Below are 26,990 nucleotides of genomic sequence, written 5' to 3' on the forward strand. Positions count from 1 at the left end.
CTGATCCAAAACAGGCTTTTGGATAAGCAGTCTAACAACTCAGGGGCAACAGAGAGGTTGAGAGAGGTGTGAAGGGGCAGAACTGGGTGTTATCAGGATACATGTGACTTTATATTATGTCACCAAGGGGTTGCAGGTAGATGAGGAAGAAAAGCGAGGCAAGGATGGATCCTTGGGTGACAGTGTGGGGATGGGAAGAGAAGCCATTGCTAGAGATGCTCTGGCTACAATTGGTTAGGTAAGAGTGGAATGAGGCGAGTGCAGTCCCATACAGATGGACAATGGAGGGGAGCAAATGTTTCACCTCCCTGCAGCTTTCAATGCAGTCAAAGAAAACAAGGAGGGAAATGCACCTCATGACTTTGGTTAGGACCATTTCAATCCATTGGAGGGGCAGAAACCTGATTGAAGGGATTCAAACAGGACTCATGTTGGGTAGTGGGAAAGTTGATGCTGGAAACCCACCAGTATCTCGCTGAATGGTCATTCTTCATTATAAGCTGGGATCGGAAATGTTAGACTCCATGGGCTAGATTTTCCATTATTTTTGCCTGCATAACGCCCACTTAACGTCCATTTTAATTCTGAAATGAGGTGTAACGCCCAGATATCGCCCATTTAGCAACAAAATGGAAACTGACGCCCATTGCTCGGACAATTATCGCCGAGCGTTACTTTCGCCATGTACGTAACGCCGAGAAAAAAACAATACCGCCCGCCCACTATTTTAGGGCGGAATCATCAGAATGGGTGAACCCAATGGCCATAATATCGGCCAGCATTACTTTCGGCACGTAATTAACGCTGAGATTCAATAATACCGCCCGCCCACTTTTTTTTGTCGTAAAGATCACATTTGCCAAAACTAATGGCCAGTATATCGGCCAGCGTCACTTCCAGCACCTCGCCCACAATATCGCTCGCCAAAAATACCAAATACCGCTCCGAAAAAGTTGAACTGTTCTGAACTAATCACAGCGGTATGGACACCATTTTGTAAATCGCAGGTTGATTCATTGAAAAGGCTACTTCGGGGGAGTTTGGATTTACTTTGGAGTTCTGCTCAGGTGATGTGACCATCTGAACAGACATCTTTTCATACTGTGGACGATTGGGTTTTACTGTAGGTGTCTTAGTGGGGAAATTTATTGCTTGTGAACAATCGGCATTCGACTTTTATTGGAATGGGGCCAGCTATTTCTCAGTCTGCATCGATTACAACGCAGATGCTGCAGAGTGCAAATGGCACGTCTAATCCACAGCATTATGTGCCCAATCTAAGACGTGCCAGACTGATGAGGAGGTCCAGACCATACACCCCCCGCACTTACAGGGAGAATTGGTCTTCCCTCGACTTATCCGAGAACACCTACCTTTGGAGACTGCACTTCCACAAAATGGTTATCAGTGAGATATGCCAGCTCATCAGGGCAGATCTGCAGCCTGCCAGCACCTTCAGGACATCACTGTCTGTCGAGGTCAAGGTCACTGCGGCACTGTCGTTCTACGCGTCCGGTTCCTTTCAGACCTCCACGGTCGACTTTTCCCCTATGTCTGGACACCTGGAATACTGCGTGCAGTTTTGGTTTCCATATTTACAAAAGGATCTACTTGCTTTGGAGGCAGTTCAGTGAAGGTTCACTAGGTTGATTCCAGGGATGAAGGGGTTGACTTCTGAGGAAAGGTTGAGTAGGTTGGGCCTCTACTCATTGGAATTCAGAAGAATGAGAGGTGATCTTATCGAAACTTATAAGATTATGAGGGGCCTTGACAAGATCAATGCAGAGATGATGTTTCCACTGATGGGGGAAACTAGAATGAGAGGGCACGATCTTAGAATAAGGGGTCGCCATTTAAAACAGAGATGAGGAGAAATTTCTGCTCTCAGGGTTGTAAATCTGTGGAATTCGCTGCCTCAGAGCTGTGGAAGCTGGGACATTGAATGAATTTAAGACAGAAATAGACAGTTTCTTAAACGATAAGGGGATAAGAGGTTATGGGGAGCGGGCGGGAAGTGGAGCTGAGTCCATGATCAGATCAGCCATGATCTTATTGAATGGCTGAGCAGGCTCGAGGGGCCGTATGGCCTACTCCTGTTCCTACGCCCCCCTCGAGACCGCAGGAAAGGGCCCGTGATGGCTACATAGCTGCAAGACTCTTACGTCAGCAACTCATAAATGAGCGATTTGCCTGAAAGAACATTGCTGTTATTGACAACGCTGACACACTGCTGTATGTGCAGCTCAGACATCAATGGTGGGCCTCACCTTGGTGCCAGTTAAAGTTTAATTTGATTCAAGTAATCTGAACCTCATCTTTCATGTTAAGAATCACCAGTGTGTAACGGTCCAGCTATCTGAGAGAATGCGCAACAAGATTATGTTGAATAAAAAACATTTAATACGACCATTGATCTGAAATCATAAGTATCATGGGCAAAAACACCCCACCGCCACCCCACTTTTTCGAACATTGACATCAATCAAATGATCAACATGTCCAGCAACACAGAACACAAATGCAAACCAACAGGGTGGCCCCTTTCCCGCCTCCCCCCCCCCCCCATACCTTACAACAAATTGCATTCACCGAAATGGAGATATAACAAAGCCATCACCTGCGGACATGCACCTCACTTTCCTTCCCCCCTCCCCTTCTTCTCCTCACCTCTACCCTGTCCCCTCCTCGATCCATGCCGCCTGACTAAGGGGCTCCTCAGGCGGTGCCTCATTGGGGGGCGGGGGGGGAAATGAAGGGAGAGCCGGTGGTCGCACGGATCCGGGAGCGGGGGGTACCGAGGTGTCAACATTATCTTACTCCTGCCTCTCGTGTCATTGGCACTGGGGGTGCGGAGCCTAGGGGTGGAGTGCTGAACTCCAGAACCACTGGGAGGCCTGTGCCACCAGTGTTCCTGGCTATCGCCTCCAGGGCCTCTACCATCCATGGTACGTACTCGGTCGTAGTTCCAGAGATGGTGGCCAGCTGTCGGGATATGCCTCCCAATGCCTCTATGATCTGGTCACATATGTCAACATTCCTTGTGTACAACTGTACCATCTCTCCGCTCTCATATGGCACTCGTGGAGCAGACCTGCCGCGTCCACGAAACCTCTGCGGGGTCGGCACCGTCCTGGGGACACCTGGGGTGCCCTGTGGCGAGGTGCTTGGGCCCAGTAGCTCCAGAGTGGAGGTGGGAATGGCCACCAGATGGCCTTTGGGTGGAATGCCTTCTGGAGCCTGGCGATGCAGGTTCCTCAAAGTCGGTGCTCTCATCCGTGGAGAACAGACCCAGCGGATTGACTGGCAAGAATCGGAGATCCTCAGCACCAGATGTAGGATCGTCTGCCGAGTCCGGCCCCGCGCCTCCACCTTCCGGCCTCTGTGGTCTTGCCTTGGGACCCGCTGCTGGCTGAGCTGCAAATCACAAATGAGGTTATTAGAGAAGGGGGTGCTAGGGTCACAAGGTGAGTCCAGCGCTACACACAGCATATGCTTGACAAAAGCACCACCGCTATCAAAATCATCACATTTCATGACCATCAACACGTTCTGCATTGCAATGATTCTTATGAAGCCAGTATTATATATAGGACAGTTTTAGAAATCATCTATCATATTATTGTTCGGATATGAGTGGGTGCAACATCTATTGACTTTACATCACACAATGTTGTATACTTTACTCACGTGGCATCACTTCAGGATCTGCCTGTGTGGCTGTCCGGGTGTTCTGCCCCATGAGTGCGAGCACCCAATCCTCCACGTCAGTGATGTCGCTGATGACTGGTGGCCCCCCACCTGTTCGCCTCTGCTCGGTCCTCATCGTCGATAGCTTCTTCTGTAAAAGGTAGCAGGACGACATGGCATGAGATCATTGTGTGATATCATTGCTAGGTACTGTCACAAAGACTGATACAACACATAACAATCATGATTACATCTATCGGTTATGATAATTATCATTCTTTACCTAAAGACATGCACCGTGACCGCAGGCTTTGAGTAAAACATTCCCAGTAAAAGTGAAAGACCTCACATCTGCTGATAGTCACTCATGACTCTTAAAATCAAATTATATAAATACATAAGTACATGTAAATAAATGTAATACTTACTCTTACGGATCCAACAAGGTCGTTCCATCACTTTCGGCATTGGTTGCCCTCACGCACCTCGTTGGTCGCCGAGGAGACCACCTCTGTTATCTTGGCCCATAACCTCTGGTAGGCCTTTGGGGTGGGCTTCCCATGCCCTCCGTGTCAAATCACCCCAGCGTGACTCGACCTCCAGCATCGTCCGAGAACCTCCCTCGCTCTTTTGCGTTCTCCAATGTGCTCTTCTCCCACCTCACTGCTCTCGCCAGCGTCAGTCTCCACAGCATGCTGTGTTGCCTCCTCCACTCCCTGCATTATAGGCACCAAATTCGGGAAAATATCTGGCTGGTAACAGCTAAGTTTTTTGGCACAATTTGCTATAAAGCTCAAAACTCTCCCTCCTTCCTCCCAAAGCAGCCACACATGCCTTCACTCCCTATCAGCTCCCTCTCTGTTTCCTCTTATGCGCATGTAATGATGACCCTTGACCTCCTGAATCGCGGGAATCGAGCATTGCCATGCCGTTGCTAAGGAAGGCGACACTTTGTGGCAGAAGGTCAGAGAGATTTAATGCTAACGCCCATTTCAGATCGCTCGCGGTAATGTCCATTTTATAAAATGGAAACTAGGATTTGAAAGTGGGTGTCAAGCCGGCGATCTGAAAACCCATATTTACCACCCACACCGGAAATAACACCCATTTTTGGGCGATCTGCACAAAAGTTTAAAATCTAGTCCCATAACTTACTATCAAAGGCATGGTGGATACGGAGTAAGAAATAGGGAAATCAAGGGAATTAATTTAAGGCATGGTCAAAAAGGTTTAAAGAAGTTTTTGAAGGTGAGAAGCGAAACAGCAAGTTGATAAGGTTTAGGGAGTAAAATGGTAGTGGTGTAATAGCTGAAGGCTCTGCCACTGATGCTGCAGCAGAGTGAAGTGAGAACGAACGTCAACTATAGTAAGAACAGAGGGTGAATGCTGTTAAATAGGGCTGGAGAAAATTAGAGACCAGAAAAGATTTCCGAGATTGAGCTGTGTTTGATCCTTATCAAACATCCATGCTTGCATACTTCCAGCAAGCATCACTTTGTTATAGTTGTTTCAAGTGGAACAAACATGGACTAAAGCATACCTGCTTGTCAAAGACAACCCATGCTGGTGCATCACTGCCTTGTCCCTTTGGGAATACACTGTACTTAGGTTTCAGCTTCTGACCAGGCAATGGTTCGCCACCAATGCCAGGTTTTTCCTCTCCAACCATCGTAGGGATTTCATTTGGGAAGTCAAAGTGATGAGATTTATGAAATTTCTCCTTTCCTAACTATAATAAGGAAACAAACAACTATTAGTAATGTAAACAATTCAATAATAAGACTCACTTTCTGATAATTTTTAATATAAAATAAATTGTATATTTTGAAAAGTTATTACATGCAATGATTTTGTTGTAAATATAATTTTAATCCCTGATGCTTCTGTGTTCTTATCTGATGAAGAGAAGTATGTGATCCTCAAAGCTTGTGTATTTTAACTGCTGCTGTATGTTGACCCAATAAAATGCTCGCCCCCACCCCACTCAAGTGCTAAAATGGTACAGCACACCATAGTGGTTATGTTACTGGTCTAAGTAATCCAGAACCGTAGAATGTGATTTCAAATCCCACCATGCAGTTTGAGAATTTGAATTCAGTTTTAAAAATCTGGAAAGAAAAACTGGTACAAGGTACCAATAAAAGTGACCATGAATCAGTTTGATTATCGTAAAAACTCAACTGGTTCATTAAGGTCCTTTAGGGAAGGAAACACCGCTTCCTTACCTATGCCCTATACGTGACTCCAGTCCCATACCAATGTGGCTGACTCTTAACCGGTCTCTGAAGTGGCCTAGCAAACCACTTAATTGTATCAAACTGCCACCTGCAGCATTCTCAGGGCAACTAAGGATGGGCAAAAAATGCCAACCTTGCCAGTAACACCCAGATCCTCAGAGTGAATTTATTTTAATCTGCACCTCATCTGTCCAGCATTAAGATCACCAAGATTTTGTTTCATGAGCAATATAATTCCCCCCTTCATTCTTCTGGTGTTAATCCTATGTCCACGCCTCTTGTTATTGATTCACCAACTAGCAGAAACAATCTTTCACTCCTTATCCTCATGAAAATACATAATTTTGAAAACTTTTATTAGATCTCCTTCAATTTTCTCTATTTCAATGAGATAAGGCTCATTTTTTTAAACTTTTCTTCATAATTGTAACCTATTACTGCCAACATAATTCTGGTGAATCTTTGTTGCAACCTTTCTAATGTTCTACAAGCAATATTCCAACTGCAGCCTAACCAATACCTTGTACTCATTCAACATGACTTCCTTGCTTTTCTGTTCAATGCCTTTTTGTACCTGCACTCCCACCTTTTAAATATCTATGGATCTGCACTCCTAGATCCCTCTGTTGCTCCACTCAGTTAGGAATGTTACCATTCAAGGTAACTTCCCTTCACTAATCCCCCCCCCCCCCCAAATGTATGACTTCACATTTCCCTACATTGAACTATATCTGTCACCTGTCTGCTCACTCTACCATGTTCTCCTGTATGCTCCCTCACAGGAATTTCATTTGCAATTTACCAAATTTGGTATCATCAGCAAACTTCAGTATCATTCCTCTCCGCCCCCACCCCCACCCCCCCGCAAAGACCAAATAAATTATGTAAATGGCAACAAAAGAAGTCCCATCACAGATCTCTAGGACAAACTACTTCCACATCCCACCAAAATGAAAATCATCCATTTACTGCTCCTGTTTGCTTTCTCTCCCAATCTCTCTAACAATGCAGCTACATTCCTTTTAATACCATGTGGCTTAATTTTTATAACCAGTTTAATTTATGACACCTGATCAAATGCCTTCTGAAAGTTCATATATGCTACATCCATTGCATTACCTTTATCACATGTTCTGTGCTTTCCTGTAAAAATTCTATTCATTTCAATTCAATTAGGAAAGCACAACTTGGCCTTGACAAATAGAGTTGATTATCTCTGATTAATCCATGTTCATTAATTCCATCCTGTGTTAGGGACTCCAGAGGGCTGATTTTCCTTTCTGCAGCACCTGGGAAACACTTAGATCCCTGGCGCTATGAAAAAGCAAAGGGCCTGCTGCGTCACGGACTTCCTCCATATTGCTCTAGGCTTTTTTGGTCGTTTCTGAATTGGTGCATCTGGGCCTGCGCTTAAAATAGGCACAGGCCTAGCACTGCTAGATTAATGAGGCAGGAGGCAGCATTCCCAGCCCTACTGCCCAAATAAAGGGATGCCAAAAAAGCTGGTGATGGGGCTTGTTCCAGGACCCTCCTCAGATCAAAGGGAGCTGAGAACAAGGAGCACCACACTGAGTAAGTTACTTTTCTACTTCCCCCAACCGGATCATTGGGTCCTGTGGCTTGTGCTCTCGTGAAATTGGCAGTCAAGACTGCAGCTGCAGACCAATCATGTTGTCTTCCTGTTGCCATCCCCAATTCCTGGTGAGAGGACCTGCAAGGGTGTGCTTGGGCCATGCTAATGACCAGGGACAGCAAAATCAGGTACAGAAAGCCTTGATAGTTGCAGTGAATTTCTGGCATGCTGCACCTGTCTGGATGGGGAGGAAAATCACTTTTAGAAATATACCTATAACAGAGGTAAAACTAGTAACTAGTCTATAATTTCCAAGCTTATCCTTTTTCAGGTGGAATTTCTGGTGGGAGACATCATCTCAGCAGTTCCATCTCTGAGTGATGTCAGGACAGAGAGGTTAGGATTCAATATTACTTACCATTGACCTACCTATTCCCTAAGTCTCTGTAAATCTCCTTGGCCCCGAACTTGGTGGAAGCTAAGTTCTGCCCAAGTGCCGCCCCAAAGGACCACTGAGATCCTGACGATATTTTGGGTGGAACTTCCATGGAAAAGTCCTGGAAAGACTGTCCGGCAGCAAAAAAAGGACTTACGCCATGAATCTGGGCGGCAGCGGGCAGGAGCTCCCAATCTCGATGGCATATGCAATCCTCGGCAAAGTACCACCAAGGATTGAGTCAGGCCTGGGGTGGGGAAACAGATAAAAATGCCCCAAATCTTTTTTTAAAAAAAACACTGGAAAACCTTCAGGGGCCCCATCCACCTGAATCACTGGAAAGAAAATAAATTTACTAACCTTTTTTTGCAGGTCTTCATACTTACCGTTGAGGTTAGACCTGTCTCCACGTGGCGGTCCTTTTCCCTGCTGCAGCCCGGACCAAACTGGCAGCTCAGCAGGCGGGAAAACACTTACTTGAGTTGCGCACCAGTGGGCGGTCCCCGCCGGCGGGAGGCCTCCACCAAACTCACTCGGAGGGAAGACCGCCGGCGGGGACCGCCCACTGGTGCGGCAGCGGGCGGTGAGTCCACCAAGTTCAGCACCTATGAGTTTATCACTTTCCTCAGGACTGCCTGTTTCCTCATAAAACTTTATATCATCTACAACGTTACATCACTATTTGCAGTGCTCCACTTCAAGATCATACATAAAGATTACATATAATCAACAGGATGTTAAAACCAGCCATTGGGTTGTTTGCAATTTCAACATTGTCCAATTAAAATTACTACTTTTAAAACTATCCGGTTTCCTGCCAATTTATTACCTGATTTACAATGTAATTCTTTCTCCTGCAAGCTTTCACTTTAACCAGAAGTTTCTTGAGAGGGATTTTGCTTCAAACACTGATTTAAATTTAAAACAACATTAAAAAATTATCTTCAAAGAAAATCAATAAATTTGTTAAAGCCTGGATTTTCCTGGGCCCATCGGAGGAATGACAGGATGCGATTTCTATCCACCCACAGCAAGAGGAAAACTTGCTGGCATCGGACCAAGTCCCATTCTGCCTTACTTGTAGCCAAGGGAAAGTATGCCTGTATAGCACAGGCGCACCTAGGACACTGCACTGGACCCAACACTACCATTATTGTGGTGGTGTTTTCTGGAGCGGTAAATGGACAGAAAGACAAGGAAATCCTGAAGGCTATTAAATCCCGCTTGCACTGGGATGAACTCTGAGGAGACGGATCAGGGTTCAAACAGGATCCAGGGTTTCAGCAGAGGAAATTCATGGGGGTCAGAGTTTTGACAGAAGGCCTCAGCCAGACCACCTCCATACTGCTGAAAACTGGCAGTTTCATCAAGGAAAATCCAACCCTAGGGGTCTTGCTAATTCCCAGAATTCTTAAAGGCTTGAATGTATTAGCTATTTTCAAGCTTTACAGTGCCACCCCCTGCACAATGAACTGTAAAACATGTATTAGGCATGGACCACTTTCCATACCTCAGGATCCTATTATCAGCAAGGGCAGACATCGACGATGAGGTTCAACACCGCCTCCATTGCGCCAGCGCAGCCTTCGGCTGCCTGAGGAAGACAGTGTTCAAAGATCAGGCCCTCAAATCTGGCACCAAGCTTATGGTCTACAGGGCTGTAGTGATACCCGCCCTCCTGTATGGAGGGCGGGTATCACTACAGAGACGTGGACCATATACAGTAGACACCTTAAATCGCTGGAGAAATACACCAACGATGCCTCTGCAAGATCCTGCAAATCTGGGAGGATAGACATGCCAATGTCAGTGTTCTCGATCAGGCCAACATCCCCAACATCGAAGCACTGACCAGCTCTGTTGGTCATGCCACATTGTCTGCATGATGGACACAAGACTCCCAAAGCAAGCGCTCTACTCTGAACTCCTACACGGCAAGCGAGCCCCAGGTGGGCAGGGGAAACGTTTCAAGGACACCCTCAGAGCCTCCTTGATAAAAGTGCAACATCCCCACCGACATCTGGGAATCCCTGGCCAAAGACTGCCCTAAGTGGATGAAGAGCATCCGGGAGGGCGCTGAGTATTATTTATAGAAGAATTCCACGAGGCTGTGTACTGTGAGCTAAAACTAGTGTGACCTCAGTCTTCTTTATTACAACTCCAAAGTGCCTAAACAACAGGGCAGCCAACTTTTTATATCAGCCCTGCATGAGGGTGAAGGTGACCATTAGGACTCCAACAGTCGCGCCCTCTGATGGCAAGTATTACACAGTTACATACATAACATCACTTCCCCCCCAAGGTCTTCGGTACAAGTTATTTACAAGTTGAGGCAATCCAGGGCCCTTCGCTCCCTGGTTGATCGTCTAAGTTCAAACCCTGGCATGGGTGAGTTGGTCGGACCGTTGCTGCACTGCAGCGTGGCTGGTCCGACAGGACTATCAGGAATGGTGGGTTCATCCTCGTGATTGACAGCGAGGTCGATTGCTGGTTGGGTGTGTGCTGGTGGATCGTCGATGGTGATGTCCTCTTCAAATTGTTCCTGGTTGTCAGTAAATCACAATTTAGTCTGATCTATATGCTTTCTACACTTCTGGCCATTTAACAGTTTGACTATAAACACCCTATTCCCCTCCTTGGCCAAAACAGTGCCAGCAACCCACTTAGGACCATGACTGTAATTCAGGATAAACACAGGGTCGTTATCAATGTCATGTGATACCACCGTGCGATCGTGGTACATGTTCTGCCGGTGTTGCAGGGTTTCCACATGATCATTTAGATCCAGGTGGACTAGGGAGAGCCAGGTTTTGAGGGCTCTCTTCAACAATTCTGCCGGGGGAACCCCGGTGAGCGAGTGAGGTCATGTCCGGTAACTGAACAGAATGCGAGACAAGCGGGTCTGCAGGGAGCCGTCCATCGCTCGTTTCAGGCTCTGCTTGATTGTTTGGACTGCCCGCTTCGCTTGACCGTTGGACGCGGGCTTGAATGGAGCAGACCTGACATGCTTGATGCCATTGTGGGTCATAAATTCGTTGAATTCCGAGCTGGTGAAACACGGTCCATTGTCACTGACAAGGACGTCAGGCAGGCCATGGGTGGCGAACATGGCCCGGAGGCTTTCAATGGTGACTGTGGATGTGCTGGATGACATGATTACGCATGCAATCCATTTGGAATAAGCGTCCACTACTGCAAAAAACATCTTTCCGAGAAAGGGGCCGGCAAAGTCTACGTGGATCCTGGACCACGGTTTGGAGGGCCATGACCACAGACTCAGTGGAGCCTCCCTTGGTGCATTGCTCAGTTGCGAGCAAGTGTTGGACTGCTGCACCAATGACTCCAAGTCCGAGTCAATGCCGGGTCACCAAACATGCGACCTGGCAATTGCCTTCATCATGACGATGCCTGGATGGGTTCTGTGTAGGTCGTGTATAAACGTTTCCCTGCCTTTTTTTGGCAAAACCACGCAATTACCCTACAAGAGACAATCTGACTGGATGGACATTTCATCTTTGCGTCAGTGAAACAGTCTAATTTCATCTTGCACTTCCCTGGGAATGGCCGACCAGTTCAATATTTTGCGAGTGATAGCCCAGGATCCTGGCTGGTCCAGGTCCTGATCTGGCGAGCCGTGACAGGTGACCCCTCGCTCTCAAAAGCATCCATGACCAGTAGCAAATCTGCGGGCTGCACCATTTCAACCCCGGTAGTGGGTAATGATAGCCGGCTGAGAGCATCGGCACAGTTTTCAGTGCCTGGTCTGTGGCGGATAACATAGTCATAAGAGGATAATGTTAGTGCCCATCTTTGGATGTGGGACGAAGCATCCTCTCTGAAAGCAGTGAAATGAGCGGCTTGTGGTCAGTTTCAAGCTCAAACTGCAGTCCAAATAGATATTGGTGCATTTTCTTAATCCCATATACACATGCTAATGCCTCTTTCTCGAACATACCTATAGGCTCTTTCAGCCTTAGACAGACTTCTAGATGCATATCTAGATGGAGTTTGCCCGATACATTGGCTTGCTGTAACACATTGCCGACCCCATATTTTGAGGCGTCACAAGCTAGCACTAAACGTTTACATGGGTCATAGTGTACAAGCAACTTATTTGAACAAAGTAGGTTCCTGGCCTTCTCAAATGCTGTGTCTTGAGATTTTCCCCAAACCCAGTCATCATCCTTGCGTAGCAACATGTGCAAAAGCTCTAGCAAAGTGCTCAACCTGGGTAAAAAGTTACCGAAATAGTCGAGGAGTCCCAGGAACAAGTGCAGCTCCATCACATTCTGGGGTCTGGGCGCATTCTTGATGGCCTCTGTCTTTGAGTCCGTAGGCCTTATGCTGTCTGCTGCAATCTTTCTCCCCAAAAATTTGACTTCTGGCGCCAGGAAAACGCACTTGGAATGTTTCAGCCTGAGTCCCACTCTGTCTAGCGACTTAGAACCTCTTCCAGGTTGTGCAGGTGTTCGATGGTGTCACGACCGGTGATCAGGATGTCATTTTGAAACACGATGGTGTGCGGAACAGATTTTAACAAATTCTCCATGTTTCTGTGGAAAATGGCTGCAACCGAGCGAATCCCAAAAGGGCATCTGTGGTATATGTGCGTGTTTATGCGCGTCAGTCTTTTCGAAGATTCAGCCAGCTCCTGTGTCATGTAGGTGGAGGTTAGGTCCAACTTGGTGAACGACTTCCCCCCCCACTAGCATTGCGAACAGGTCATCTGCCTTGGGTGGCGGGTACTGGTCCTATAACGAGACTCCGTTGATCGTCTCCGCAGATTCTGACCGTGCCATCGCTTTTCAAAACCGGAACAATTGGACTGGCCCATTCGTTGAACTCAACTGGCGATATGATTCCCTCACGTTGGAGTCTGTCCAGTTCGATTTCGACTTTCTCCCTCATCGTGTGCAGAACCACCCGAGCCTTGTGATGGACGGGCTGTGCATCAGGGCCTAGATGGATCTGCACTTTGACAACTTCACAGGTGCCAATGCCTGGTTCGAATAGCGAGAGAAACTTGCTCAGCACTTGAACGTGGCGTCAACCACTGAAGATAGTGCTCTGATGTCGTTCCAGTTCCATCTAATCTTTTCTAGCCAGCTTCTGCCGAATAGGGTTGGGCCATTGCCTGGAACAATCCACAATGATAAGTCATGCACAGCTCCATTATATGATACCTTAACTGCCGTACTTCCAATGACTGATATGAGCTCTTTGGTGTAGGTACGCAGCTTTGTATTAATCAGGCTCAGTTTGGGCCTTTGTGCCTTATTGCCCCACAGTTTCTCAAAAGCCTTCTGGCTCATTATTGACTGACTCGCACTCGTGTCCAACTCCATGGGTACTGGAACTCCATTTAATTTGACTTTCAGCATTATAGGAGGGCTTTTGGTGGTGAAGATTTGTACCCCATACACTTCTTCCTCGGGTTGATTAGCCTGTGTTGCGTGATCCGCGCCAGATCGATCATCCTCTGCCACGTGGTGTATTGCAGCACGTCTGCACATTCGCTGGAGGTGCCCTATCGTTGCGCAGCCTTTGCACACGTAGTGCTTGAATCGTCATTGATAGGCCCGATGATTACCCCCGCAGCGCCAACAAGGTGCTAATGGATTCACATTCACCCCCCGATGGCGAACTTTGAGTCATCACAGGTCTTGCAGTCGCAGATGTATAGGCCCTGCCATATGCAGTTCTGCCTGCTAGCGACGTTATTTTATGCACAGTACTTGCCATTGACCTTCTATGCTGAGAAGATATCTGTTTGGTGTTATCGTCCGTGGACATGCATGCCTGAGTGATTGTGATGGCCCTGCTCAGATCTAGGGTTTCAGCAGCCAGCAGCTTTCGAAGAATGACCTCGTGGCTGATGCCAAGCACAAAAACGTCCCGCAGCATTTCCCCCAATGCAGCTCTGAAATCGCAAGGTCCAGCGAGACGTCTCAAGTCGGCGACATAGTCTGCCACGTCCTGGCCCTCTGAGCGATGGTGCGTATAGAAACGATACCTGGCCAAGAAGATACTCTCCTTCGGATCACCCTCTGGTGGCAAGTATTACACAGTTACATACATAATGCTGACCAGCGTACACAACTCTGTGTATTCCTTCTCCGTTGGTTTTGTCGGTGCGAGCAGTTTCTTGATGAGGCCGTATATTTTAGATCCACAAACAGTGAGGAGGATCGTCCTGCGCTTGGCTGCGTTAATGACTCCGTCCAGCTCGCTGGCCACGAAGTACCGGTCGAGACGCTCGACGAAGGCTTCCCAATCTTCACCCTCTACGAATCTCTCTAATATTCCGACAGCAGCCATGGTTGCATGAAGGTTCGTATTCTGTTACTCGTCGCCAGTTATTATGTATAGAAGAACTCCACGAGGCTGTGTACTGTGAGCTAAAACTAGCGTGACCTTAGTCTTCTTTATTACAACTCCAGAGTGCCTAAACAACATGGCGGCCAACCTTTTATACCGGCGCTGCACGAGGTTGCAGGTGACCATTAGGACTCCAACAGTCACGCCCTCTGGTGGCAGGTATTACACAGTTACATACGTAACACTGAGCACCTCGAGTCGCGTCACCGAGAGCATGCAGAAAACAAGCGCAGGCAGCGATAACAGCGTGCGGCAAACCAGACTCCCCACCCACCCTTTCCTCCAACGACTGTCTGCCCCACCTGCGACAGAGACTGTAATTCTCGTATTGGACTGCTCAGTCACCTGAGAACTCACTTTTAGAGTGGAAGCAAGTCTTCCTCGATTTCGATGGACTGCCTATGATGATTACTTTTACATTTATTGAATCAGATACAACTTTACAACACAGAAGAATCATTCAGCCTATCGCGCATGTACTGGCTCACTCCACCTCCTGAGGCTTCCGATCTCTGCCCTCTACCCCCGAGGCCTCCGATCTCCTCCACCACCGACCAATCAGATCCTTCCTTCCCTCTTTTCCGCCCCCGATTGCATCCTCGTGTTGAAGAGCTACCCACCCGACAGCCAGCCAGATTCTCAGAACCTGATGAAAGGTCATCGCACTGAAGCGTTCACTCTGTTTCTCTTGCCACAGATGCTGCCTGACCTGCTGAGTATTTCCAGCATATTCTGTTTTTAACTCAGTTTTTCTAATCTCTTTTCATAACTAAAGCCACTCATGCCTGGTATTATCTTAGTGAATTTCTTCTGCATCCTCTCCATAGCCCTGAAATGCTTCCTAAAATAATGGACATGGTATTCTAACTGTGGCCTAACCAATGATTGAATAGGTTCGGTGTAATGAGACAGGATTAATAAATAATCTCCTAGTAAAGGATCTTCTTGGAATGAGTGATCATAGCATGATTGAATTTCAAATTCAGATGGAGGGTGAGAAAGTTGGATCTCTAACCAGCCGTACTCTTAAATAAAGGAGACTATGAAGGTATGAGGGCAGAGTTGGCTAAAGTGGACTGGGAAAATAGATTAAAGTGTAGGACGGTTGATGAACAGTGGTGTACATTTAAGGAGATATTTCACAACTCTCAAGAAAAATATATTCCAGTGAGGAGAAAAGGGTATAAGAGAAAAGATAGCCATCCATGGCTAACTAAAATCTGCAAAATCTAAAATCTAAAGGACACAAAAAATCTGCAAAAAGACTTAGACAGGCTAAGTGAATGAGCAAAAATTTGGCAGATGGAGTGTAATGTTGGAAAGTGTGAGGTCATGCACTATGGCATAAAAAAAATCAAAGAGCAAGTTATTATTTCAATGGAGAAAGATTGCAAAGTGCCACAGTGCAGCGGGACCTGGGGGTACTTGTGCATGAAACACAAAAGGATAGTATGCAGGTACAGCAAGTGATCAGCAAGGCCATTATTGCAAAGAGGATGGAGTATAAAAGAAGGGAAGTCTTGCTACAGCTATATAAGGTATTGGTGAGGCCACACCTGGAATACTGCGTGCAGTTTTGGTTTCCATATTTACGAAAGGATATACTTGCTTTGGAGGCACCTCAGAGAAGGTTCACTAGATTGATTCCGTGGATGAGGGGGTTGATTTATGAGGAAAGGTTGAGTAGGTTGGGCCTCTACTCATTGGAATTCAGAAGAATGAGAGGTGATCTTATCGAAACGTATAAGATTATGAGGGGGCTTGACAAGGTAGGTGCAGAGAGGATTTTTTGAGAATGTAACTAGCAGAGTGGACAAGGGAGAACCAGTGGATGTGGTGTATTTGGACTTTCAAAACGCTTTTGACAAGGTCCCACACAAGAGATTGATGTGCAAAATTAAAGCACATGGTATTGGGGGTAATGTATTGACGTGGATAGAGAACTGGTTGGCAGACAGGAAGCAAAGAGTAGGAATAAATGGGTCCTTTTAGGAATGGCAGGCAATGACTAGTGGGGTACCGCAATGTTCAGTGCTGGGATCCCAGCTACTTACAATATAGATTAATGGTTTAGACAAACGGATTGAATGTAATATCTCCAAGTTTGCAGATGACACTAAGCTGGGTGGCAGGGTGAGCTGTGAGAAGGATGCTAAGAGGCTGCAGGGTGACTTGGACAGGTTAGGTGAGTGGGCAAATGCATGGCAGATGCAGTATAATGTAGATAAATGTGAGGTTATCCACTTTGGTGGCAAAAACAGGAAAGCAGAATATTATCTGAATGGTGACAGATTAGGAAAAGGAGAGGTGCAACGAGACCTGGGTGTTATGGTACATCAGTCATTGAAAGTACAAGTACTTTTGAAAGTACTGCAGGTACAGCAGGCAATGAAGAAGGCAAATGGCATGTTGGCCTTCATAGCGAGAGGATTTGAGTATAGGAGCAGGGAGGTTTTGCTGCAGTTGTACAGGGCCTTGGTGAAGCCACACCTTGAGTACTGTGTGCAGTTTTGGTCTCCTAATCTGAGGAAGGACATTTTTGCTGTTGAGGGATTGCAGCAAAGGTTCACCAGACTGATTCCCGGGATGGCAGGACTGACATATGTAGAAAGACTGGATCGACTAGGCTTATATTCACTGGAATTTAGAAGATGAGAGGGGATCTCACAGAAACATATAAAATTCTGACGGGATTGGACAGGTTAGATGCAGGAAGAATATTCCCGTTATTGGGGAAGTACAGAACCAGGGGTCACAGTCTAAGGATAAGGGGTAAGCCATTTAGGACCGAGATGAGGAGAAACTTCTTCACTCAGAGAATTGTGAACCTGTGCAATTATCTACCACAGAAAGTTGTTGAGGCCAGTTCGTTAGATATATTCAGAAGGGAGTTATAAGTGGCCCTGATGGCTAAAGGGATCAAAGAGTATGGAGAGAAAGCAGGAGTGGGGTACTGAAATTGCATGATCAGCCATGATCATATTGAATGGTGGCGCAGGCTCGAAGGGCTGAATGGCCTACTCCTGCACCTATTTTCTATGTTTCTATCCTGGATGCCCAGTACAGAGTGCGTTCTTGCCAAATTGGAAATCACCCCCATTATAAGAGTGCTATGAGGCAGCCATCACCCCAGTGTGAAATATCACTGTGTCTCACGTAAACACTGCTATCCACTGGCCATCGGTATCTTTCCAGCAAGCAGTGCGTTCAGGGCAGACCGGACAGGAGCAGTGTGAACTCTAGTGGATGATACCATCCCACTGGACCGGCCTACCTTTTGAACGTCAGGTTTCCAGGGGGCAAACGGGACGTCTGGCCGCCCCTGTCCCCACAGGAAATTCCCACACACTTCTCCTCGGGGCGGAGACCAGGCTTTATTATCATCTGGCGGAGAAACCACCACAGGTTCAGCACTGGCCCTGAGGAAATTCAAGGCCCTTTTACAGCAATACTTTTAAACGCTTTCTGTGCAGTGGTTCTCTACAAATATTAACACACTCCTGTGACCAGCCTATCATAACTTCAAACAATACTTGCAGAAAACATGCACAGAAACAATGCTCGAGGATGTCAACAATACAGAAAAAATAAGAAAGCTAATTACCAGACTGACAGAAGCCTAATGGCCTTGGGGACTCCTGCGATCCCCTCGAGGGTTCGGGTTGGGGAAGCCCAGTTTGAAAATCTATTTTAAAGGAGAAAATCATTTCTAAAATATCTGGATTCTCAGCATTTCAAGAGGTGGGATTGTTACTCACGTTCCTGTTGAATGTGTTTCCAGGTAAGAGTGGTAAAGTCATGCTGCCGCTCAGGAGCTGCTGTGGATGTGGACAAAGCTTTGTTTAGCTCCGCCGTTGCCTGGGTTACGGGACGTCACCAGAGCGCCAGCGCTGGACGTTCGTGCCGCTGGCAAACAAACATTCCGCCATTGAAAAAAGGGCTTTTAGCAAAATCATTTTCTCAAACTCTTGTACCCTCCACCCCAGTTTCAGCTTCTTGCTTGAAATTTCGCGAATCTCGTGTTTAAATCGCAATCTGTTGTTGTAGTATTTATTTGAATGTGTTTCGTTCAAAAAAAGGCGCTTGGATATGCACGCCATCTTGACGAAGGGGTCACAGACCTGAAACGATAACTCTGTTTTCTCTCCACAAATGCTGCCTGACCTGCTGAGTGGTTCCAGCATTTTCTGTTTTTATTTCAGATTCCAGCATCCGCAGTATTTTGTTTTTGTATCTTGAGAAGGTCAGGGTATTCGGTGCCATGGGGCCAGTCTCTTTACTCCCGTCCCTCCAGTGCATTAGACGTTTGGAGCAACAACCTGCATTTATATAGCTTCTTTAAGTCAGAAAAATGTCCCGCGGCCTGATCAGACAAAATGTCGTGCGAGCCAGTGAAGGGAATAATAGGAGAGGTGAAAGGTGGTGTTTAAGGAAAGTTAGACAACAACAACTTGTATTTACATAGCGGCCTTAACGTAGTAAGACATCCCACAACGCTTCACAGGAGCTTATAAAACAAAATTTGACACCGAGCCACATAAGGAGATATTAGGGCATTAGTCAAAGAGGTAGGTTTTAAGGAGGAAAGAGAGGTTTAGGGAGGGAATTCCAGGGCTTGAGGTCTTGGCAACTGAAGGCATTGCCGCCATTAGTGGAGCGATTAAAGCGCGGATGCTCAAGAGGCCAGAATTGGAGGGGTGCAGATATCACGGAGGATTGCAGGGCTAGAGGAGATTACAGAGATAGAGAAGACCGAGGCCATGGAGGGATTTGAAAACAAAGATGAAAATTTTAAAATCGAGGCATTGCTTATCGAGGAGCCAATGTAGGTCAGTGAGCACAGGGGTGATGGGTTAATGAGACTTGCTGCAAATTAGGACACAGCTGAGTTTTGGATGACCTCAAGTTTACAGAGGGTAGAACATGGGAGGCCACCCAGGAGTGCATTGGAATAGTCAAGTCTAGAGGGAACAAAGGCATGGATGATGATTCCAGCAGCAGTGGCGGGTCAGGCGAGGTTACGGAGGTGGAAATAGGCGGTCTTAGTTACGGCATGGATTTGTGGTTGGAAACTCACCTTGGGGTCAAATATAACACTAAGATTGTGAATAGTGTGGTTCCCAGATGTTAAAGAGAAGGATGGAGTCGGTGGCTAGAGAACGTAGTTTATGGCGAGTGTGATATATTCTTTACGACATCACAAACACACACGCTACAAGATAGTTCTACAGGAACTTGTCAACCCTTTTATTGTATTTGCAGTTGCAGTTGCATTACCACAGTAGTCCATGAGGTGGAGCTCTATATTACACTTCTCCCTCTTAATGAAGAAGTAATCATAACAAAATAATCATCATACATAACTTGCATGGTTATGCACAACAAAAGATATGGACTTATTTTGCCATATTTACAAATCAAACATAACCACTGGTTTTCTGTTTTGAAGAGGATACCTTCAGTCTTGAACAGAAATTTCCAAACTTGATGTCAAACTTTGACTCATTCTAGGCTGATCTTGAGAAGAATCTTTCTCCAAGGGCAACCCTTGATTTACATTTGGACTCTACAACTTCAGACTGTTTGTCTGCCTGACTCGGACTCAGACTTAAATTCTGACTTTCTCTTGGACTTGTTTCTAGTACATCTGATGTAGGATTTGCTACTGGTACTCTACTTGTAACAAGACGATCTGACTCATCAGAAATAATCACACCATCCAACTTTCAACTCCTTCCACATCTGTAGATAAAATATGATAATGTGAACAAACCTAACCTGTCCATGAGCAAACATCTTGACCAAATATGTGCGAGAACCACATATCTTCACTACTCTTCCTGGTAACCACTTTAACCATTTATGGTGATGGTTATTCACTCTAACCTTCTGATTCAATTTCACACTTCTCTCTCTTTACCTCTATCATGATTCTCTTTCTGTCTTAATTGTTTCTCCTCTATTGACTGTGCCAGGTTTGGCTTTAACAATGAGAACTGGTTCATGACTGTTGTTTAAGAAACAGCTCAGCTAGTGTTCTACCAGTAGTTGTATGAGGAGTATTACGATAAGCAATTAGAAAATTTGGCAATTTATGGTCCAATAACAACTGTTGTTTCTTTGGATTTGGATGCAACATTTGTTTGATGAGGGCACGTTTTATAATTTGTACAGTGCGCTCTGCTGCACCATTTGAAGCAGGGTGGTACAGTAGAACTTTGGTATGTTTCACACCATTTCACCATTTCTGAACAAAATTGTGTCCCATTATCAGACACAATTTCTTTTGGGAGGCCATATGAAGAATACAATCTTCGCAAATTGTCTAGTGTTTTACTGGTTATTTTCCACATTGGAAACACCTCTACCCATTTCGAATGGCTACCAATCACAATGAACAATTGTTGTCCTTCTAGCTCAGTAAAATCGACACATAATCTTTACCATACCCTGGGAGGCCATTTTCATGGCTGTAATGGTACTGATGGTGGTTTCTTGCTTACCGATTGACATGTTGTACATTGACTAACAATGTTCTCTTATCTTTATCTAAACCTGGCCACCATAAGTAAATGTGTGCAAAACTCTTGGTCAAGCACATTCCCAGGTGCTGGTCATGAAAATCTCGTAAAAATTTGGACCTGAACTTATTTGGAATAACTACTCTTGCACCCCACATGATACAATCTTTATCCACAGACAATTCATTCCTACGAACAAAGTATGGATGTATATCTTTCTCTGATACCTGGTTTGGCCAGCCATTTTCTATGTAATCATACATCTTCGACATAACTGGGTCACATTTGGTTGCTCTACCAATCTCTTCAGCTGTGACTGGCAGTTCATCAATGTATGAAACTGCTCAATTGGGTGTAACTTGTGATGGGGATGGCAACCCAGACATAGCATCAGCATTACTTTCATCAACATTACTTAGATCTACCTTAGAGATAATGTTCTCAGTTTCTAGTCTTTTGAGTTCTTCCTCAACTTTCTCCTTGAGTGCGTATGCTACGAATTGTGGCTTGTAGTAAACTGGTCTAGTGTCCTTCTGTACTCTGATACTCGCCTTAAAGCCTTGGATCAGGCTGCCTGTTTCGCGGAACACTTCCAGATACTGCTTGATGACGTCGGAGGCGGAGCGCCAGGCGAGCGGCCTACAAAAGGCCCACCAGCAGCGTAGGAGAGGCGAGCTTGTGCAGCTGCAGCAGAAAGGCAAAAAAGAAGTAGAGAGAAGTCGAAAGGTGATGTCACAGCCAAGGGGGTAAGTGATTGGCTGCTGATTGGTAAGTAGTTTTTCTTTTGCTTTTCTTTATCAGTAAGTAACCTTTAGCATTGTTGTTGCCCAATTAGGTTAATCTAAGGATAAGTCATGGCAGGAGAGCTCGGACACGTGTTATGCTCCTCCTGTATTATGTGGGAAGTCAGGGACGCTTCCGGTGTCCCTGACGACTACGTGTGCGAGAAGTGTATCCACCTGCAGCTCCTGATGGACCGCATTGCGGCACTGGAGCTGCGGGTGGATTCACTCTGGAGCATCCATGATGCTGTGAATGACGTGAATACCATGTTTAGCAAGTTGGTCTTACCGCAGGCAAAGGGTACACAGCCAGATAGTGAATGGAAAACCAACAGGAAGAGCAGTGCAAGGAAGGTAGTGCAGGGGTCCCCTGTGGTCAACCCCCTGCAAAACAGATACACCGCTTTGGGTACTGTTGCGGGGGATGACTCATCAGGGGAGAGCAGCAGCAGCCAAGTTCACGGCACTGTGGGTGGCCCTGCTGCACAGGAGGGCAGGAAAAAGAGTGATAGTGATAGGGGATTCAATTGTAAGGTGAATAGATAGGTGTTTCTGCAGCCGCAACCGAGACTCCAGGATGATATGTTGCCTCCCTGGTGCAAGGTTCAAGGATGTCTCGGAGCGGGTGCAGCGCAATCTGAAAAGGGAGGGTGAACAGCCAGTTGTCGTGGTACATTTAGGTACCAACGATATAGGTCAGAAATGGGATGAGGTCCGACGAGACGAATTTAGGGAGCTAGGAGTTAAATTAAAAAGTAGGACCTCAAAAGTAGTAATCTCAGGATTGCTACCAGTGCAACGTGCTAGTCAGAGTAGCAATCGCAGGATAGCTCAGATGAATACGTGGCTTGAGCAGTGGTGCAGAAGGGAGGGATTCAAATTCCTGGGGCATTGGAACCGGTTCTGGGGGAGGTGGGACCAGTACAAGCCGGACGGTCTGCACCTGGGCAGGACTGGAAACAATGTCCTAGCGGGGGTGTTTGCTAGTGCTGTTGGGGAGGAGTTAAATTAATATATCAGGGGGATGGGAACCTATGCAGGGAGACAGAGGGAAATAAATGGAGTCAGAAGCAAAAGATAGAAAGGAGAATAGTAAAAGTGGTGGGCAGAGAAACCTAAGGCAAAAAACAAAAAGGGCCACATTACAGCAAAATTCTAACGGGGAAAAGTGTGTTAAAAAGACAAGCCTGAAGGCTCTGTGCCTCAATGCGAGGAGTATTCGGAATAAGGTGGATGAATCAACTGCGCAGATAGCAGTTAACGGATACGATGTGATTGGCATCACGGAGACATGGCTCCAGGGTAACTAAGGCTGGGAACTCAACATCCAGGAGTATTCAGCATTTAGGAAGGATAGACAGAAAGGAAAAGGAAGTGGGATGGTTAAAGAGGAAATTAATGCAATTGTAAGGAAGGACATTAGCTTGGATGATGTGGAATCGGTGTGGGTGAAGCTACGGAATACCAAAGGGTAGAAAACGCTAGTGGGAGTTGTGTACAGGCCACCAAATAGTAGTAGTGAGGTTGGGGACCGCATCAAAGAAGAAATAAGAGATGCGTGCAATAAAGGTACAGCAGTAATCATGGACAACTTTAATCTACATATTGATTGGACTAACCTAACTGGTAGCAATGCGGTGGAGGAGGATTTCCTGGAGTGTATTAGGGATGGATTTCAAGACCAATATGTCGAGGAACCAACCAGAGAGCTGGCCATCCTAGACTGGGTGATCTGCAATGAGAAGGGACTAATTAGCAATCTTGTTGTGCGAGGCCCCTTGGAGAAGAGTGACCATAATATGGTAGAATTATTCATTAAGATGGAGAGTGACAAAGTTAATTTGGAAACTAGGTTCCTGAACTTAAGGAAAGGTAACTTCGACGGTATGAGGTGTGAATTGGCTAGAATAGACTGGCAAAGAATACTTAAAGGGTTGACGGTGGATAAGCAATGGCAAACATTTAAAGATCACGTGGATGAACTTCAGCAATTGTACATCCCTGTCTGGAGTAAAAATAAAACGGGGAAGGTGGCTCAGCCATGGCTAACAAGGGAAATTAAGGATAGTGTTAAAGCCAAGGAAGAGGCATATAAATTGGCTAAAAAAAGCAACAAACCTGAGGACTGGGAGAAATTTAGAATTTAATACAGGAGGACTAAGGGTTTAATTAAGAAGGGGAAAATAGAGTACGGGAGGAAGCTAGCAGCGAACATAAAAACTGACTGCAAAAGCTTCTATAAATATGTACATTGTACATTAATGATTTGGCCAAGGGGATTAAATGTAGTATCTCCAAATTTGCGGATGACACTAAGTTGGGTGGCAGTGTGAGCTGCGAGGAGGATGCTATTAGGCTGCAGAGTGACTTGGATAGGTTAGGTGAGTGGGCAGATGCATGGCAGATGAAATATAATGTGGATAAATGTGAGGTTATCCACTTTGGTGGTAAAAACAGAGAGACAGACTATTATCTGAATGGTGATAGATTAGGAAAAGGGGAGGTGCAACGAGACCTGGGTGTCATGGTACATCAGTCATTGAAGGTTGGCATGCAGGTACAGTAGGCGGTTAAGAAAGCCAATGGCATGTTGGCCTTCATAGCGAGGGGATTTGAGTACAGGGACAGGGAGGTGTTACTACAGTTGTACAGGGCCTTGGTGAGGCCACACCTGGAGTATTGTGTACAGTTTTGGTCTCCTAACTTGAGGAAGGACATTCTTGCTATTGAGGGAGTGCAGCGAAGGTTCACCAGACTGATTCCTGGGATGGCGGGACTGACCTATCAAGAAAGACTGGATCAACTGGGCTTGTAGTCACTGGAGTTCAGAAGAATGAGAGGGGATCTCATAGAAACGTTTAAAATTCTGACGGGTTTAGACAGGTTCGATGCAGGAAGAATGTTCCCAATGTTGGGGAAGTTCAGAACCAGAGGTCACAGTCTAAGGATAAGGGGTAAGCCATTTAGGACCGAGATGAGGAGAAACTTCTTCACCCAGAGAGTGGTGAACCTGTGGAATTCTCTACCACAGAAAGTTGTTGAGGCCAATTCACTAAATATATTCAAAAAGGAGTTAGATGTAGTCCTTACTACTAGGGGGATCAAGGGGTATGGCGAGAAAGCAGGAATGGGGTACTGAGGTTGCATGTTCAGCCATGAACTCATTGAATGGCGGTGCAGGCTCGAAGGGCCGAATGGCCTACTCCTGCACCTATTTTCTATGTTTCTATGTGAAGAGAAAAAGATTAGTGAAGACAAATGTAGGTCCCTTGCTGTCGGGTTCAAGTGAATTTATAATGGGGAACAAAGAAATGCCAGACCAATTGAACCAATACTTTGGTTCTGTCTTCACGAAGGAAGACACAAATAACCTTCCGAATGTACTAGGGGACAGTGGGTCTAGTGAGAAGGAGGAACTGAAGAATATCCGTATTAGGCAGGAAATTGTGTTAGGGAAATTGATGGGATTGAAGACCGAAAAATCCCCAGGGCCTGATAGTCTGCATCCCAGAGTACTTAAGAAAGTGGCCCTAGAAATAGTGGATGCATTGGTGATCATTTTCCAACAGTCTATCCGCTCTGGATCAGTTCCTATGGACTGGAGGGTAGCTAATGTAACACCACTTTTAAAAAACGAGGGAGAGAGAAAACGGGTAATTATAGACCGGTTAGCCTGACATCAGTGGTGGGGAAAATGTTGGAATCAATCATTAAGGATGAAATAGCAACGCATTTGGAAAGCAATGACAGGATCGGACCAAGTCAGCATGGATTTATGAAAAGGAAATCATGCTTGACGAATCTTCTGGAATTTTTTGAGGATGTAACTAGCAGAGCGGACAAGAGAGAACCAGTGGATGTGGTGTATTTGGACTTTCAAAAGGCTTATGACAAGGTCCCGCACAAGAGATTGGTGTGCAAGATCAGAGCGCATGGTATTGGGGTAATGTACTGACGTGGATGAAGAACTGGTTGGCAGAGAGGAAGCAGAGAATCGGGATAAACGGGTCCTTTTCAGAATGGCAGGCAGTGACAAGTGGAGTGCCGCAGGGCTCAGTGCTGGGACCCCAGCTCTTTACAATGTACATTAATGATTTAGATAAAGGAATTGAGTGTAATATCTCCAAGTTTGCGGATGACACTAAACTTGCTGGCAGTGTGGGCTGTGAAGAGGATGCTCGGAGGCTGCAGGGTGACTTGGATAGGTTAGGTGAGTGGGCAAATGCATGGCAGATGCAGTATAATGTGGATAAATGTGAGGTTATCCATTTTGGGGGCAAAAACACAAAGGCAGATTTTTATCTGAATGGCGGCAGATTAGGAATAGGGGAGGTGCAACGAGACCTGGGTGTCATGGTTCATCACTCACTGAAAGTGGGCATGCAGGTACAGCAGGCAGTGAAGAAGCCAAATGGTATGTTGGCCTTCATAGCTAGGGGATTTGAATATAGGAGCAGGGAGGTCTTACTGCAGTTGTACAGGGTATTAGTGAGGCCTCACTTGGAATATTGCGTTCAGTTTTGGTCTCCTAATCTGAGGAAGGATGTTCTTGCTATTGAGGGAGTGCAGCGAATGTTCACCAGACTGATTCCAGGGATGGCTGGACTGTCGTATGAGGAGAGACTGGATCAACTGGGCCTTTATTCACTGGAGTTTAGAAGGATGAGAGGGGATCTCATAGAAACGTATAAGATTCTGACGGGACTTGATAAGTTAGATGCTGGAAGAATGTTCCCGATGTTGGGGAAGTCCAGAACCAGGGGACACAGTCTTAGGATAAGGGGTAGGCCATTTAGAACTGAGATGAGGAGAAACTTCTTCACTCAGAGAGTTGCTAACCTGTGGAATTCCCTGCCGCAGAGAGTTTTTGATGCCAGTTCATTGGATATATTAAAGAGGGAGATAGATATGGCCCTTACGGCTAAGGGGATCAAGGGATATGGAGAAAAAGCAGGAAAGGGGTACTGAAGGAATGATCAGCCATGATCTTGTTGAATGGCGGTGCAGGCTCGAAGGGCCAAATGGCCTACTCCTGCACCTATTTTCTATGTCGTCTTTTGATGTAAATTTTGTTTCAACGCAAAAAATCTAATTCCAATCCAGCTTCAGTGATCCCAGCCAATTTGTACCTATGAAGGTCGGCTTGTCTCCTCACACTACTAAGAGAGGCAAGCTCTGAAACTGATCTTTATATTTCAACGGTACGGTGATAAGCCCTACCACAGGGATTTGTTCTGCTGAATAGCCTATCTTCAACTTCTCCATCTAAAAATCACTCAACTTGTTGAGACATAGTGATTCTGGTACTACGCTCACGGATGCACCCGTGTTGATTCCATGGGTATCCTTGGTCCTGCAAAGTCTACTTGGATGACA

The 26,990-nt window shown here is 46.0% G+C and overlaps 1 protein-coding gene and 1 long non-coding RNA gene across 2 annotated transcripts in view; both read right to left on the reverse strand.

The window, feature by feature from the left end:
• efhc2 (EF-hand domain (C-terminal) containing 2) overlaps positions 1 to 18,159 on the reverse strand; it is a 193,963-nt gene extending 175,804 nt beyond the window's left edge. The window contains exons 1-2 of the mRNA XM_070892930.1: positions 18,070 to 18,159; positions 5,228 to 5,416 (exon numbers count right to left, since the gene is read on the reverse strand). Of these exons, the coding sequence (XP_070749031.1) occupies positions 5,228 to 5,416; positions 18,070 to 18,111 (231 nt within the window). The 5' untranslated portion in view covers positions 18,112 to 18,159. The remainder of the gene's footprint in view (positions 1 to 5,227; positions 5,417 to 18,069) is intronic.
• LOC139275738 (uncharacterized) lies at positions 2,807 to 4,332 on the reverse strand. Its single transcript, XR_011595742.1, has 3 exons — positions 4,116 to 4,332; positions 3,688 to 3,838; positions 2,807 to 3,414 (listed from the first exon to the last, which is right to left on the reverse strand). It is a non-coding gene; the product is annotated as an uncharacterized lncRNA (long non-coding RNA).
• Positions 18,160 to 26,990: the final 8,831 nt, after the last annotated feature.

This window comes from Pristiophorus japonicus, chromosome 11, assembly GCF_044704955.1.
Source record: "Pristiophorus japonicus isolate sPriJap1 chromosome 11, sPriJap1.hap1, whole genome shotgun sequence".
Classification (NCBI taxonomy): Eukaryota; Metazoa; Chordata; class Chondrichthyes; family Pristiophoridae; genus Pristiophorus; species Pristiophorus japonicus.